This window comes from Eptatretus burgeri, chromosome 3 (genome assembly GCF_056783735.1).
Source record: "Eptatretus burgeri isolate ZD-2024b chromosome 3, Ebu_testis_v1, whole genome shotgun sequence".
Lineage (NCBI taxonomy): Eukaryota > Metazoa > Chordata > Myxini > Myxiniformes > Myxinidae > Eptatretus > Eptatretus burgeri.
In genome coordinates, this window is record NC_140963.1 from 125,526,168 (window position 1) to 125,540,042 (window position 13,875).

At 49.9% G+C, this 13,875-nt stretch overlaps 1 protein-coding gene across 1 annotated transcript in view; it reads left to right on the forward strand.

Moving 5' to 3' along the window:
• The window catches only part of LOC147030923 (CMP-N-acetylneuraminate-poly-alpha-2,8-sialyltransferase-like), a 108,935-nt gene that overhangs the window by 46,047 nt on the left and 49,013 nt on the right, over nucleotides 1–13,875 (forward strand). The window contains exon 4 of the mRNA XM_085875487.1: nucleotides 11,018–11,275. Coding sequence (XP_085731613.1) covers nucleotides 11,018–11,275 — 258 coding nt within the window. The remainder of the gene's footprint in view (nucleotides 1–11,017; nucleotides 11,276–13,875) is intronic.

Below are 13,875 nucleotides of genomic sequence, written 5' to 3' on the forward strand. Positions count from 1 at the left end.
GTCTAGTGGGAATACATGTCATTTATGCGAGCTGCGACTCTTCAGGATAGCCGTTTTTCTTTTACTATCTTTATTTTGGACCAACCGCCATGATTACCACCACAACCACAACATCAACCACCAACCACAACACCGCTTCACCACAACCGCCACGACCTTCACGTCACACCTCGCAACCGTAGCATCGCCACCGTTCTTGCCCCGCTGTGGGTACCGGTGTTGGACTCGTGCAGAGCCCGCGTCGAACAGCGTGTACAAAATCACGGGTTTTGTGCTTCAAAAACGGATCAAAAACGACACACGCCCACTTTTTGCCGTCCAATCGGTGAGCGAGGGGCGATTTGGCCCCGCCTCCAGAACGATCGATATATGCAAATTTGTGGATCAAAAAGCCTTCACGCCCACTTTTTCTCGGGCCAATGGGGAGCGAGGTGAAAGGTCAAAAGGAGGGGGTCAAAGGCGAAGCTACGGGGGGATAAAAGGACGGTGTTCGTCAGTCAGCAGAACGAGAAGGAGTCGGAGGGTAGAGAGAAGAGTGTGGAAGTCTGGAGCCCGAAGCCTGCAGTAGCTGGAGAAGCTGAAGAGAGTCGAACGAGGAGAGCCCAAAGAAGAGTCCAGAGTCGGAGAGTCCAGAGGCGGAGAGGCGGCAGCGGCGAAGGCAGACGAGGGGGTGCTCGCGACGGTGCCGGGAGCTGCACGCCCGAGGAAGGCCGGCAGCGCGACCTGGCCGAGGTGGAGACGCACACCAGGGATAATAAAGATCCTCTATACCCCGAGCATCAGCAACCCCCTCCTGTTTCCCCCCCGCGCTGAGATAGTGTGACCAAGGGGGCCCCTTTTCCCACCCCCTGCCAGGCACTGTCCGCGAGGCCCGCGGAGTGAGGCGCCATCGCCGCCCCGCGTCTCATCACCAGACGGGTAGGCGCGACCCGGTCTCGGCCTCAGGCCCGCCTCATTCTTGGGGGCATTTCTTTTCCTTGGTTTTGGGTATGTGTTGTCGGCGCCGTCTGTGAAGTAGAATTGTATAAGTGTTGCCGTGTGCTCGGTAGTCGGTATTAGCTCTGCATTGTTTTCGCTTTTATATTTGCTTTTTGTGTAAATGGAATTGTGTTTTCTTTTTTTTGTGTGCTTTTGGTGGAATTGTATTTGTGTGCTTCCCGTGTGCCGCGAATAAATGTGCTTTATTGTTGAACTGTTCTCCCGCTTCGCTTTGTCATTTCTTTCTTTGAATCCTCATCTTGCTTCACGTAAAGGGTTGGTAGTGGGCTGAATACGCTCGATAATTAATCGAACCGTCGAGGTCGACGATAACACCACTCGGTTATTCTGATAGTACGGAACGGGTCGCTTAAGTGGCCCGTGTCCGAAGTCGACCTGCGGCGAGGTGCGATCGCCCGGTCTACCCTCCGCGTGGGTACTTAGGTAGGTCGAATTTGGCGAGCAACCCTATCCCACGCGGGGGCTGATTGGCTCGATCGCGGTGAGACCGAAAGGTCCACCCGTGACTGGTTCCCGGCGTTAGTCCGAGAGGGTCACGACTGGATTGTCCGTCCGGTGGGCGACGTGCCGCGATTCGAGTTACGTGGCCGTCAGCACGCCGGCGGGCGCGAATACTGCAACACTGGTGTCAGGAGTGGGATACAAATTCATCGCCCTCCTCGCGGCACTGGTATCGGAGAACAGGAAAACAGGCTCTCCTGTCTCCGGCTAAATTCACGGGAATCGGTCCAGGGGTGAGAGAAGCGACCCCCGATTCCCTCCAAATTACGAGCGAGCGAAATTAACCCTTCACGAGAAGCAAGATGGCGTCTCAAGGCGAGCGGGAGCCGGGGGTATTAGAAATGTATATGTGTAGTAATGTAGAATCCATGGTCCAGGACGAGATCACCGTGCAAGAGAAACCCGTACCAGAAGGTTGGGAAAGGCATCGATGCAGTTCATCTGGTCGGTTTTTTTATTATAACCCCACCGCTAAATGTAGTCAGTGGGAGTGGCCACGGCAGGTGACAATACAGCACGTTATGGAACTCGTGCGGAGCATAAATGACAAACTGGATTACAGGAATGCCGAAATGAAAGAAAGGAACAACGAAATGAAGAGAAATACGCAACAAATGGAAAATAAAAAAATGGATGGAAACGCACTCGAAGCGAAAAACCAAATGAAAGAAATGCGGGGTGAGATGCAGAGCATGGGCATAGGCCTGCAGGCAGGCATTATGGCAATGGCGAGGAGCGAAACGCGGACCACGGGCGAGAAAATGGCGCTGCCACGTGCTGGGACGAACGAGCTGGGGGGGAGTGCAACGGCTGTCAGGCCCGCGGTCGGGGCGGGCGAGAAAATAATTCGGGAGACGTGTAAGACGAGACACGAGGTAAAGAAGGTATTAGAAAAATTAAAAGAAAGCCAGGAGGAGACAGAGGAGGGATTGAAGGTCGAAACGGTGGAGTGTGAGAAAAGACTTCAAGACATGAAGAGAGTTGATAAGCTGGGACTGGAGGTAAAAACGGAGACAGAGGAACTGGGAAGACGGGTAGAAAACCACAAGCGCAAGCCGGAAGAACAGTTAGAAGCCAAAGCAAAGTCTGAGTGTGCGGAGATGAGAAAGGAATTGGAAAAGAAAGTTTCTGAGTTACAGAAACACCAAAACAAAGAGAGGGAACTACAAAACGAACTGAGAGTGTTAAAAGAGGAAAGGAAGAGAACGGAAAATGAAACTTTAAGAAACCACACTGTACAGACCGAACAGCTGGAAGCGAAGGCCAGACTAAAGAATGAGGAACAAGAAAGAGTAATGAAGGAAGAACGAATGAGACAGGAGAAAGAAATCAGTCAGTTGAAAGAAATGACGAGATTGCAGAAGGAGGAACAAGAAAGACAGTGGAATAGAAAACTGAAAGAGTATGAATTTGAAACTGAACGACAAAAGGAAAAAAATAGGTTTGAATACGAGGAGAAAGTAAAGGAGCAAGGAATGAAGCAGGAAGGAGAAATCAGGAGATTGAAGGACACAACGAGATTGGAGAGGGAAGAACGGAGAGGAACAATGGAATAGAAAACAAAAAGAACATGAATCTGAGGTTGACCAATTGGAAGAAAAGCTGAGGCTGGAGTACGAGATGGACAAAGAACAGCGAATGAAACACAAACAGGAGATTAACCAAATGAAGAAAACCATGAAACTGGAGAAGGAAGGACAGGAGAGGAAACGAGGAAGAGTCGTGAGAGAACAGCGAATGAAACACAGGAAGGAAATGAGCCAATTGAAAGAAACGATGAGATTGGAAAACAAAGAGCAGGAGGAACAGTGGGAAAGAAAACAACAACTCTATGAGTGTGAAATTGAACAACTAAAACGGAGGGAGAACGAACAGCTAATGGGGCTCAGAGAGAAAGAACGACTCAGATGGGAAGGAAAAAGGAACCAGGAAGAGACAGAAAAAAGGAACCAGGAGAGAAAATGTATAGAGACACGGGAGACAGACAAAATAGAGGAGAGACTGCACGATGAAGACGGGGTAAGTGACGCGCACACACACACGGAGGTAGTGGAGGACAATGGGGGTGAGCTCGCGGAGCGTGTAGAGACCCAGTGCGAGCAGCTGGATGGCCTCCTCCAGGAACGAGGGGAGGGAGTCTGCCCCCTTGAGGTGAGTCACGACCAGGTGAGTTCGGTCGTGCTTTGCGAGGTTGAGAGGACGGGTGCTGTGGACAGGTGCTTGGAGAGCTTGGGGGGTATAGAGGCCCCGGAGACCCTTGTGGGGACACGAATCCCCAGTGTGGTTGTCCCTGTGTGTGTGGTGCAAGGTGTGAGTGCGTCCCCGTGTGTGGAAGCGACCCCGTGTGTGAGTGGTGTGGTGGCGATGGTGCCGGAGTACGTGCTTCCCAGCACGCCGTGCGTGGGTGAGGCACCGTGTGTGAGTGAGGCCGTGTGTGTGAGTGAAACGGCCAGTGTGAGTGAGGCACCGCGGGTTAGTGCCCCCGCGTGTGTGGGTGAGGCACCGCGGTTGAGTTCCCCCGCGTGTGTGGATGAGGCACCGCGGGTGAGTGCCCCCGCGTGTGTGGATGAGGCACCGCGGGTGAGTGCCCCCGCGTGTGTGGATGAGGCACGGAGTGCGAGTGAGGCACCGCGGGTGAGTGCCCCCGCACGCGTGAGTGAACGGCCGTGTACAAGGTCGCTGTGTGCAAGGGAGACCGTGTGTGTGAGAGAGCGGTATGTGAGGGAGATGTCGGTTGGCATGCGGGAGCACACAGCCGCGTCTCCCGGTGTGAATGTGATGGAGTGGACTGTGTGCGTCGTAACACGCAGGTGTGCGTGGGTTGAATGGAGGCGACGACGGCGACATGACAGGAAAGGAAGCCGAGTAGCGGCTGGAGTTGTTTCGGGGACCGTGCCGGGTTCACCCAGCCGCGAGCACGAGGTTCGTGCTGTGCAACGCACGAGACCACCACGTGCTCGCTTGCGAGAGTGAAGTCCCGGTCCGGAAACGCACGCGGTGGATTTGCCGATCCCGCGGACGGACAAAGTTTAGGCAGGTAAATGGATTTGGACCGGACGGGTTCTCCACGCGATCGTGTGTGTTCAGCTCCAACGGGCAAAGCACATGTGTTCGCGTGGGAAACCCCTCGAGACGTGGGGCTTGTGTTTTTTTTTTTTTGCGCACGGTGACGTCATGGCTGCACGTGTGGTTGGAATCCGGCAGGAGGGGTATCTCCGCCGGATGGTCCCGTCCAAGGAGGGACGAGGAACACGTGCAGCTGCATGACGTCACGGGCAGGTGCAAAGTGCGCGAGCTCTGAGTTGCCGCGCAGGTGCTGCGCATGTAAAGAGAAAAAAAAAAAAAAGGGGAAAACAGCAAGCCTCACTTTCGGGTGTACAGGATTCCTGGGCAAGGGGTGGAAGACCCCCTTACCTGGGCACAGGATGGAAACTAGTTAGGGGGAAGGGTTAGCTTAGTTAGACCGACTTCATGGGGCAGGGGTAAGTCCTCATGGAGTCCGTGGAATGGATTAGTTAGAGGGATTGTAGCCAGATTTAGGTTGGGAAATTGATTTATGGGATTATTTTGGAGACAGTGACAGACAGTGAATGTGTAGAGGGGACGTAGTTTAGCTACGTAGTGTTAAAAGGAACGTGCTGTAGTATAAGGGACGACGTGGGAGCACGAGTTAGTTAGGGGATGTAGTTAGAAGGATGGCAGAGTTCAGTGGTGTGTGTGTGTTGAAGAGTTGTTGGTGAGTGAATTGGAAGCATGTGCTTGGTGAGTGAGTGAGGCCAGCGGGTCTGTGTGTGTGGAGTGAATGGGGAATGCATGGTGCGATGAGTGATTGGGGGGAGGAGTGACTCCCACCCAAGGGACCCCGGGGTCAGAGTAAAGTGAGTTAGCTGGGTTAGTCAAATTGAAAATGGAGGTCGTTTTGTTGTTGGTGGGAAAGTAGGCTCGAGACCCATTTGGAGGGGTGCAGGAGCCCTGTTGACGGGCTTGGGAGCGTGGCTGCGAAAGGTGAGTATCGCTGAGTGGGTACCCCGGGCACCAGGCTAGTCGGCCGCGGTAGGCCATGGGCCCATGGGGGGCCGGGATAGAGTAGTGGGCACGGGTGCGCCTGCTTGGTGCGGGGGCCCGGGGCGCCATTAGCCGCGTGGGCAGTGTTGTGGGCACGGGTGACCCTCGGAAAGGGGCCCGGGAGGCCGGCCTGCCACGTGTGCGTTTCAGGGGAGGTGCCATGGGGGGCACTCCCCGGTGTTAGGGAGCTGGTAGGCTCGGAGGCAGTGTAGTGCCCGGGGGTGCCATAGCGGGAGATTCGGCAGAGGGTCGTGCCTGCCAGAGAGAGCCACGTGTCCCAGCCAGGAGACCGTGTGAGGGCACGGAGAGAAAATTGGGGGGCGAGGCCCGAAATTGTGAGGACATCAACACAGGCGACGGGAATCTGGGTTGTTAGAACCTAATAGTTTAAGCGAGAGGCGCTTGTTGAAAGCCCCGGGGTAGTTTAACAGTTAAATGGTTAGGGTAGATTAGGAGATGTACCCCTCCGCACCATCCATCCCCTCGCTGTCGTTGTGGGCCGCTGGACCCACTTTGGTTAAAGGTCGCCGAACTCTGGGGAGGCCATTCTGAGGCTTCGTTGGGCCTCGACACAGGACGTTAGCTCTCCCTTGTTCCCCTCCGGGAAGGGAACGTAGGGGTTGGGAGTAGGCTAGGTGACAGGATAGGTTAGCCGAACAAGGACGATAAAGGGGGTTAGGGGACGATTTATAGAGGGGAAGTAAACATAAAAGTAAAAATAAAAAAAAATAAGTTGGGGCTAAATTGGGGTTTGACAAATTAAGGGAGTGGGTATGTACAGTGACAGGCAAAGGCGATAGGTTGGGAGGGAGACAGGTAGGTAGGTCCGAGCCCGCCTTCCAAGTGGCCAGAACCACCGCACTCCCTCCACCAACCTCCACTGAACGGCAAGAGCTGGCCAACTTCATCGGCTGGCCGTGTTTTGCTTCAATGCGGAGGCCGGCCAACTTCGTCTGCAGCTGCTGTGCTGCAAGGCCTGTGCCGGCTGGATCGTCTGCAGCTGCTTAGCTGCAAGGCCTGTGCCGGCTGGATCGTCTGCCGGCTGGCTGTTTTTCTGCAAGGCCTGTGCCGGCCATTTCATCTGCCGGCTGGCTGTTTTTTCTTCAAGGCCTGTGCCGGCCAGTTCATCTGCCGGCTGTGTTTGCCTGCAGCGGCCTTCTTCTGCGGGCTGTGTTTACCTGCTGCCTTTGCCATGCCATGCCCACTGCCCCTGTTAACCAGCCCCGTTCAATTTTTGCTTTGCCCCCCCCCCCCTGTTCATTTCCATGTGCGCCAGGATCAAGGCAACAGTTTGCAAGCTGCGAGAACTGCCCTGTTGGCAGCTACAACACGGGCCTGCAGTGGCGGCTCGTGCACCGTGTTTGCGTCCATCCATTCATGCATCCATTCGTTGTGCTCATTGCGTGTGCCGCTTGAGCTGGCACGGAGACTACGTTTGTGCCGCCCATGCACCGTTGTGGTTCACTGCGTTCAGTTCAAAAGGGAAGGCCTTGGACTGCGTGTGAGCAGCCAGCCACGTTCCCTGTCACCTGCATTGTTTGAGCCAGAGACTGCATGTGGGCAGCCTGGCTCCCTGCTAACTGCTTTTCTTTTGCAGAGTTCAATGATCCTGGGCCATGGTTTAGTGTAAAATTTGTAAGTTAAGGTTAAGATGTACTGTAAATATGAGTGCGCCCCCGGCATGTATGTCTTAGCGCCGGCAATTTTATTTAACTCGTCCGTGTGAGTGAGTTTGTTTAGGTAGTTACGCAGCCCTCAGGTTATTTATTTTGGGGACACGAATACCATGAATGTCGCACTCAGGGATCCGTAGGTAAAATGTACTAGGGGAAAACTACACATGATGGCACACGAAAATTTGACGACTCGGGACGAGTCTGTAAAAAGGGAAGGGGGTAGTGTTGTGGTTACCAAATTCGCAAACCACCATTCAGGTCCCTTAGGTGAGGTATCTCGGTAAGTACATGTGTAGTTAGGTCCAAACCCGTTGTCTAGTGGGAATACATGTCATTTATGCGAGCTGCGACTCTTCAGGATAGCCGTTTTTCTTTTACTATCTTTATTTTGGACCAACCGCCATGATTACCACCACAACCACAACACCGCTTCACCACAACCGCCACGACCTTCACGTCACACCTCGCAACCGTAGCATCGCCACCGTTCTTGCCCCGCTGTGGGTACCGGTGTTGGACTCGTGCAGAGCGCGCGTCGAACAGCGTGTACAAAATCACGGGTTTTGTGCTTCAAAAACGGATCAAAAACGACACACGCCCACTTTTTGCCGTCCAATCGGTGAGCGAGGGGCGATTTGGCCCCGCCTCCAGAACGATCGATATATGCAAATTTGTGGATCAAAAAGCCTTCACGCCCACTTTTTCTCGGGCCAATGGGGAGCGAGGTGAAAGGTCAAAGGGAGGGGGTCAAAGGCGAAGCTACGGGGGGGATAAAAGGACGGTGTTCGTCAGTCAGCAGAACGAGAAGGAGTCGGAGGGTAGAGAGAAGAGTGTGGAAGTCTGGAGCCCGAAGCCTGCAGTAGCTGGAGAAGCTGAAGAGAGTCGAACGAGGAGAGCCCAAAGAAGAGTCCAGAGTCGGAGAGTCCAGAGGCGGAGAGGCGGCAGCGGCGAAGGCAGACGAGGGGGTGCTCGCGACGGTGCCGGGAGCTGCACGCCCGAGGAAGGCCGGCAGCGCGACCTGGCCGAGGTGGAGACGCACACCAGGGATAATAAAGATCCTCTATACCCCGAGCATCAGCAACCCCCTCCTGTTTCCCCCCGCGCTGAGATAGTGCGACCAAGGGGCCCCTTTTCCCACCCCCTGCCAGGCACTGTCCGCGAGGCCCGCGGAGTGAGGCGCCATCGCCGCTCCGCGTCTCATCACCAGACGGGTAGGCGCGACCCGGTCTCGGCCTCAGGCCCGCCTCATTCTTGGGGGCATTTCTTTTCCTTGGTTTTGGGTATGTGTTGTCGGCGCCGTCTGTGAAGTAGAATTGTATAAGTGTTGCCGTGTGCTCGGTAGTCGGTATTAGCTCTGCATTGTTTTCGCTTTTATATTTGCTTTTTGTGTAAATGGAATTGTGTTTTCTTTTTTTTGTGTGCTTTTGGTGGAATTGTATTTGTGTGCTTCCCGTGTGCCGCGAATAAATGTGCTTTATTGTTGAACTGTTCTCCCGCTTCGCTTCGTCATTTCTTTCTTTGAATCCTCATCTTGCTTCACGTAAAGGGTTGGTAGTGGGCTGAATACGCTCGATAATTAATCGAACCGTCGAGGTCGACGATAACACCGCTCGGTTATTCTGATAGTACGGAACGGGTCGCTTAAGTGGCCCGTGTCCGAAGTCGACCTGCGGCGAGGTGCGATCGCCCGGTCTACCCTCCGCGTGGGTACTTAGGTAGGTCGAATTTGGCGAGCAACCCTATCCCACGCGGGGGCTGATTGGCTCGATCGCGGTGAGACCGAAAGGTCCACCCGTGACTGGTTCCCGGCGTTAGTCCGAGAGGGTCACGACTGGATTGTCCGTCCGGTGGGCGACGTGCCGCGATTCGAGTTACGTGGCCGTCAGCACGCCGGCGGGCGCGAATACTGCAACAATATCTTCAGATTCTGAAGAGGGGCTTTTGAGGATTTGGTGCATCAGGGTCAAGAGGATGGGGAGATGAGATGGGATAAAGACCATGGCCTGGTTGCTCAAAGCATTGTTAAATTTAATGATCGATTAGGCTTAATCAATCATTAAATTCATTAACGATAGATTAGCAAATGACAGGATTTTACAGTGTTGCTCAAAGGTTAAGAGGAATTTAATCGATCTTTAAAGTTAACGATAGCTTTGAGCAACAGCATTAAACCTATCGTTAATTTAACGATAGGTTTAATCGATCGTTAGGCTAATGATAGGTTTAACGATGCTTTGAGCAACCGGGCACATACCTCAACAGCCTCACCAAACAAACTGGATGGGATAAAGTGGTACATGCGATGGCGTCGACTTCTATGACAGTATTCCTCGGATGAAACAACATTTTGTGCTGTGAAAATGGCAGTACTAACCGTTTGTGAGAAAGTAGGTTGCAGTCCGTGCCCATTATCCTGTGTGAACAGCCAGATTCTGCAGTGTTGTGGTCACTCTCTAACAATATGCAGAAAGGTGCAAGCTTTGATAAGAACATGGGTGGTGGAATCAAGAGCAGCAGAAATGGAACAGAATATGTCAGCTGAAAAGTTAGTCATGATTTGTTAGGAGGGAACAGGAGGGAAAATGATCAGTTTTAGAAACCCAGGTTGGAAAGTTTACAGACTGCTTCAGACGAAGTTGCTGGAAGATTTAGTTGTGATGCTCAGGCTCGTTGTTGCAAAGCGAACACCCAGCTCGCTAGCACGTTGTAATTTGAAGTCGTTACAGATGAGAAACAGCGAGTTAGGATATACAGTTCCAAGTTGATGCATGTCAGTGGAAATTAAGGTGAATATGGAGGCATATCTTTGGGTGGATGGTGCACCAGGTTGTGGAGAGGCATGTGCAACCAGAGGTATGAGGGTAGGCTCATAGGGGTTAGTGTGGCCAATGGACAGTAAGGAGTGGAGTTCTTAACCGAGACCACAACACCAACTGACCACCAGGAAAGGAAAGGTGAACTGCAGTAATTTCCCTCCACCCTACGCCCCACCCACCCCTCCCAGTTATTTTCCTCACCCCCGCCCCGAGTAATTTCCATGGAAGCAGCCCTGCCTTGCCTTTGGAGCCCCTGATAGGCTGTGAAACATATTTACATCACAAGTTCCAGATGACTTGTGCACCTATCTTCACCCACATTTCTGGGGGTGGGAAAAATAAATAAATATCTTGTACATAAAAATCATTCCAACCATTCACTGGCTGACTCATATTAATGTTCGGTACCTTCTGGGTGACGTAGAAAGCTGAAATTTTGCATGTCGATTGACATCGAAGCCGATACACTGGGAAAAATCACAGAGCTGTCGGAAAGCATCTGTAAATGAAAATATAAATAAATGAAAAAACAAATGCAGGTGAGCGACCCGAGACCATGGGGAAGCACAGTTCGGTATCGCTTGCAATGTAAGTAATATCCCACTCGTATAAGCATATCCCACTAGTATATGTATACACACATATTTTGATTCACTTTATTCACTGTATCTTCATCTTAGATATTTATTTTAAGTAATATGGTGTTTTGCTCCAATAATTATGGGCAAAGTTGTCCACCTGTGATGTTGGCCTTGCAGTTTTGGACAAGTCCACCCACCCTTCCCCAACCCAACTTTCAAAATCTTTGATATGCCTCTGAACATTGTGTAAAATCTTCCACTTTCGTTCCTTTTATTCTTTCACTCATTCTTCTTCCACTTAGTTTGTTTTCTTCTTATCTTTTATCTTCTTCTGCTCAATATTTCTCCTTTTCCTCCCTACCTTTCCTTTGTGCCACAGCAAGGATGTCCTGCGTTTCCTCGACCCCGAACGGGACATGTTTCTCCTGCAGCGTGAGGTTAAGCCTGGTGTCCGCATTCCTTATATCCTAAACCGCGGACACTTTGCCACTGTGACACGCACAGTGCATTCTCTCCTGCCCAGCGCACCGTTGTTGCATGGGCGTCGCTTCGCAACCTGCGCTTTGGTGGGAAACTCGGGCATTCTGCGGGGCAGCCATTGTGGGTCAGAGATCGACAGGCATGACTACATTGTCCGGTAGGTGAGAAAGTATGGGCGAAATAAATAAATGTTTTTTTATAATCTCTTCTTTTTATTTTTGTTAATCTCAAAAGGTGAAAGTGAGAAGGCACATCTATTGCTTATTTTGGTGTTTTAGTAATGCATTCATTGTTCTTGCATATTATCTTCCACTTGTATGTGATGGTGTTGTGGAAGAAATTCAGTTCTTCTGTTTCGAAGTCTGAAACCATTTATTAACAGCACACATGGAAAATAAATAACAAACATGCGCATGGGAAAAAGGATAACAAGATGAGCAACAACAAACACAATCCTCTTTCTCCCCAAAATGCACAGAGCAATTGTTTTTATACTATTATATTATATTTATAATAGCAATACTATTCTGGGCTGCAAAAGACACGGGAGAGCAAAACATCTGGCAAGGATGAATGGGGGAGGGGCAGGGAAAGCCGGCAAGTATGAGAAAGGGAACTGCAGACATGGCTACTTTGGGAAGGAAGGGTGATAGACACGCTCACATCATAATTGCAAGTTTGGGAATACGAGGTTGGCCATGAGAAGGAGAGGGTGACAACAAAGTTAAGATAAAATATGAAGAGGCCGAGTGAATGGAGACACAAGCCGATAACTTTTGGTAGTAGATTACTCTCGAGGTCGCAGATTGGAGACGGCAACCGCCCAGGGTGGTACCACCGCTCTGACTTAGGAACGTTAAAGTGGTGCCCGGAACCATCTTATACTCTCCATGTCAGGAATGCTGGTCTTACTTTCTGTCTCGCTCAAACTATAGCTACCGGGCTAGCTTTAATCTTTCTTTCTTGCAAACAAACTTCATAAACTTTTCATCATACATTTTTCTTACTCGCTCATTTTCCCTCCTCACTTTATTCTCTATTTTCTTACTTTTCTATGCAGTTCTTTTATTTGAGGCTTGGCCTCGATGAGGACCATTTTGTCCGTGCCTGCAGCCTTCAACGTAAAAAAAAGCTTTGATCATACCTTCTGTTCATATCACTATTGAGTAACCAGATTCTCAAAATACGACATTCCATTTTATACTGCCATATAATCCTCCGTAGACAACAAGGCGTCTATTGCAATCGCCTGTCAGGAGTAATTTAATTACCATCAGACAATAGGTGCCAGCAGAAAAGCGTCCTCCTCTTGAGCAGCAGAGCAGTTTCATTTAAACATTGGAAATACCAATTTGGATATATATATATATATATATATATATATATATATATATATATATATATATTTCAATGAGATAAAGCACATAAGATGTAGTAAGATACCATTTTATCTTACTTGTACGTCATCTACATCATGATGGAGATCAAAAGAATGTAAAAAGAGATTTTACTGACAGTCAATTTGATTCCAGTACAAAAGTAACAGCTTATTCTATACTGTTAAAAACAAAGGGTAACGAAATGGAGAATACATGAATAGAATTAATTTTATTTCTTCCACATCGTCATTTTTTCCCCCAATCTCTCATCAATTTCGTAATTTTAAAAATACTTTGTTTTTTTCTTAAGTCAGCTAATTGAGTTTTTTTTTTTTCCTATTTGGTAAAGGAGATTTTGGCCAGCTCTGTCTTTTCATCGACATAGGATTTTTGTGCACATCCCAAGTTACCCAAAGGAAATTAAGGGTCAACCACAATTTATGCAACAATGGCCTTGTAAAGTATGGCTCAGTGATCACAATTTTATTTTGAACTAGTTTCCATGCGATGGTTTGAAAAAGGTTGAAATGTTTCTCACTTTGAGGAAAACAAGAAAATAAACACTGTGGTGCTTTATCCCATTCAATAAAATAATTCTGTTTTTTTTTCAGCCATATTGTGATGTACAACATCAAATCTCACCATTAGACTTCCGGTTTAGTATTTTGAATTGTCAGTAAGTAGTCTTATTTTGGCTTTGTGGATCAATAGCCGAATACAGGAATAGCCGAGTGGAACTTTTGTTGGTAAATCACTTTTCGAGGTACTTTTAATTGCACAAACTCAGAACAGCCCGACCGGATTACCTTGCAATTCTCTACGTGCTATGGGGTTCCCTTTTTCCAATGACTACACACAGGATACAACAAGAAAAACAAAGATTTATTACGCAAGGAAATGTGGCAGGGAAGACGAAGAACATACGGCCACAAGTAGTGATACAAAAATTAACAAACAAGTGTTAAACTAAGCCTACACGTCCGTGGATCCTCAATGGCTTAAACAATTAATCTTAGCTCATTCACTCATTTCCCCACCAGGGCAGAGATGGAGGACAAGATCGAGAGAGATAATGGAACCTATTCCTATGGCAATGTTCACCACCTTGTGAGAGGTTTTTACAGTGGGCCAGGTGGCTTGTCCTTCACCACGTATGTTCTGCTGCGTGCTTCCCGCATCAGCCAGGGAGGGTGGGAGAGACACCAGAGTGCCGTAAGGGATGACAAAAGAGCACATTGCAGCACCAAGGGTAGGACTCCAGAATACAAAACATAATCTCTTCAGCCGGGCTGAGGTATACGCTCCACAGAGTGCCGTTCGAGTTGCAACTTGTGATATGATGTGAATGGTGCATGAAAAAGGTCATCGAAAACTATTT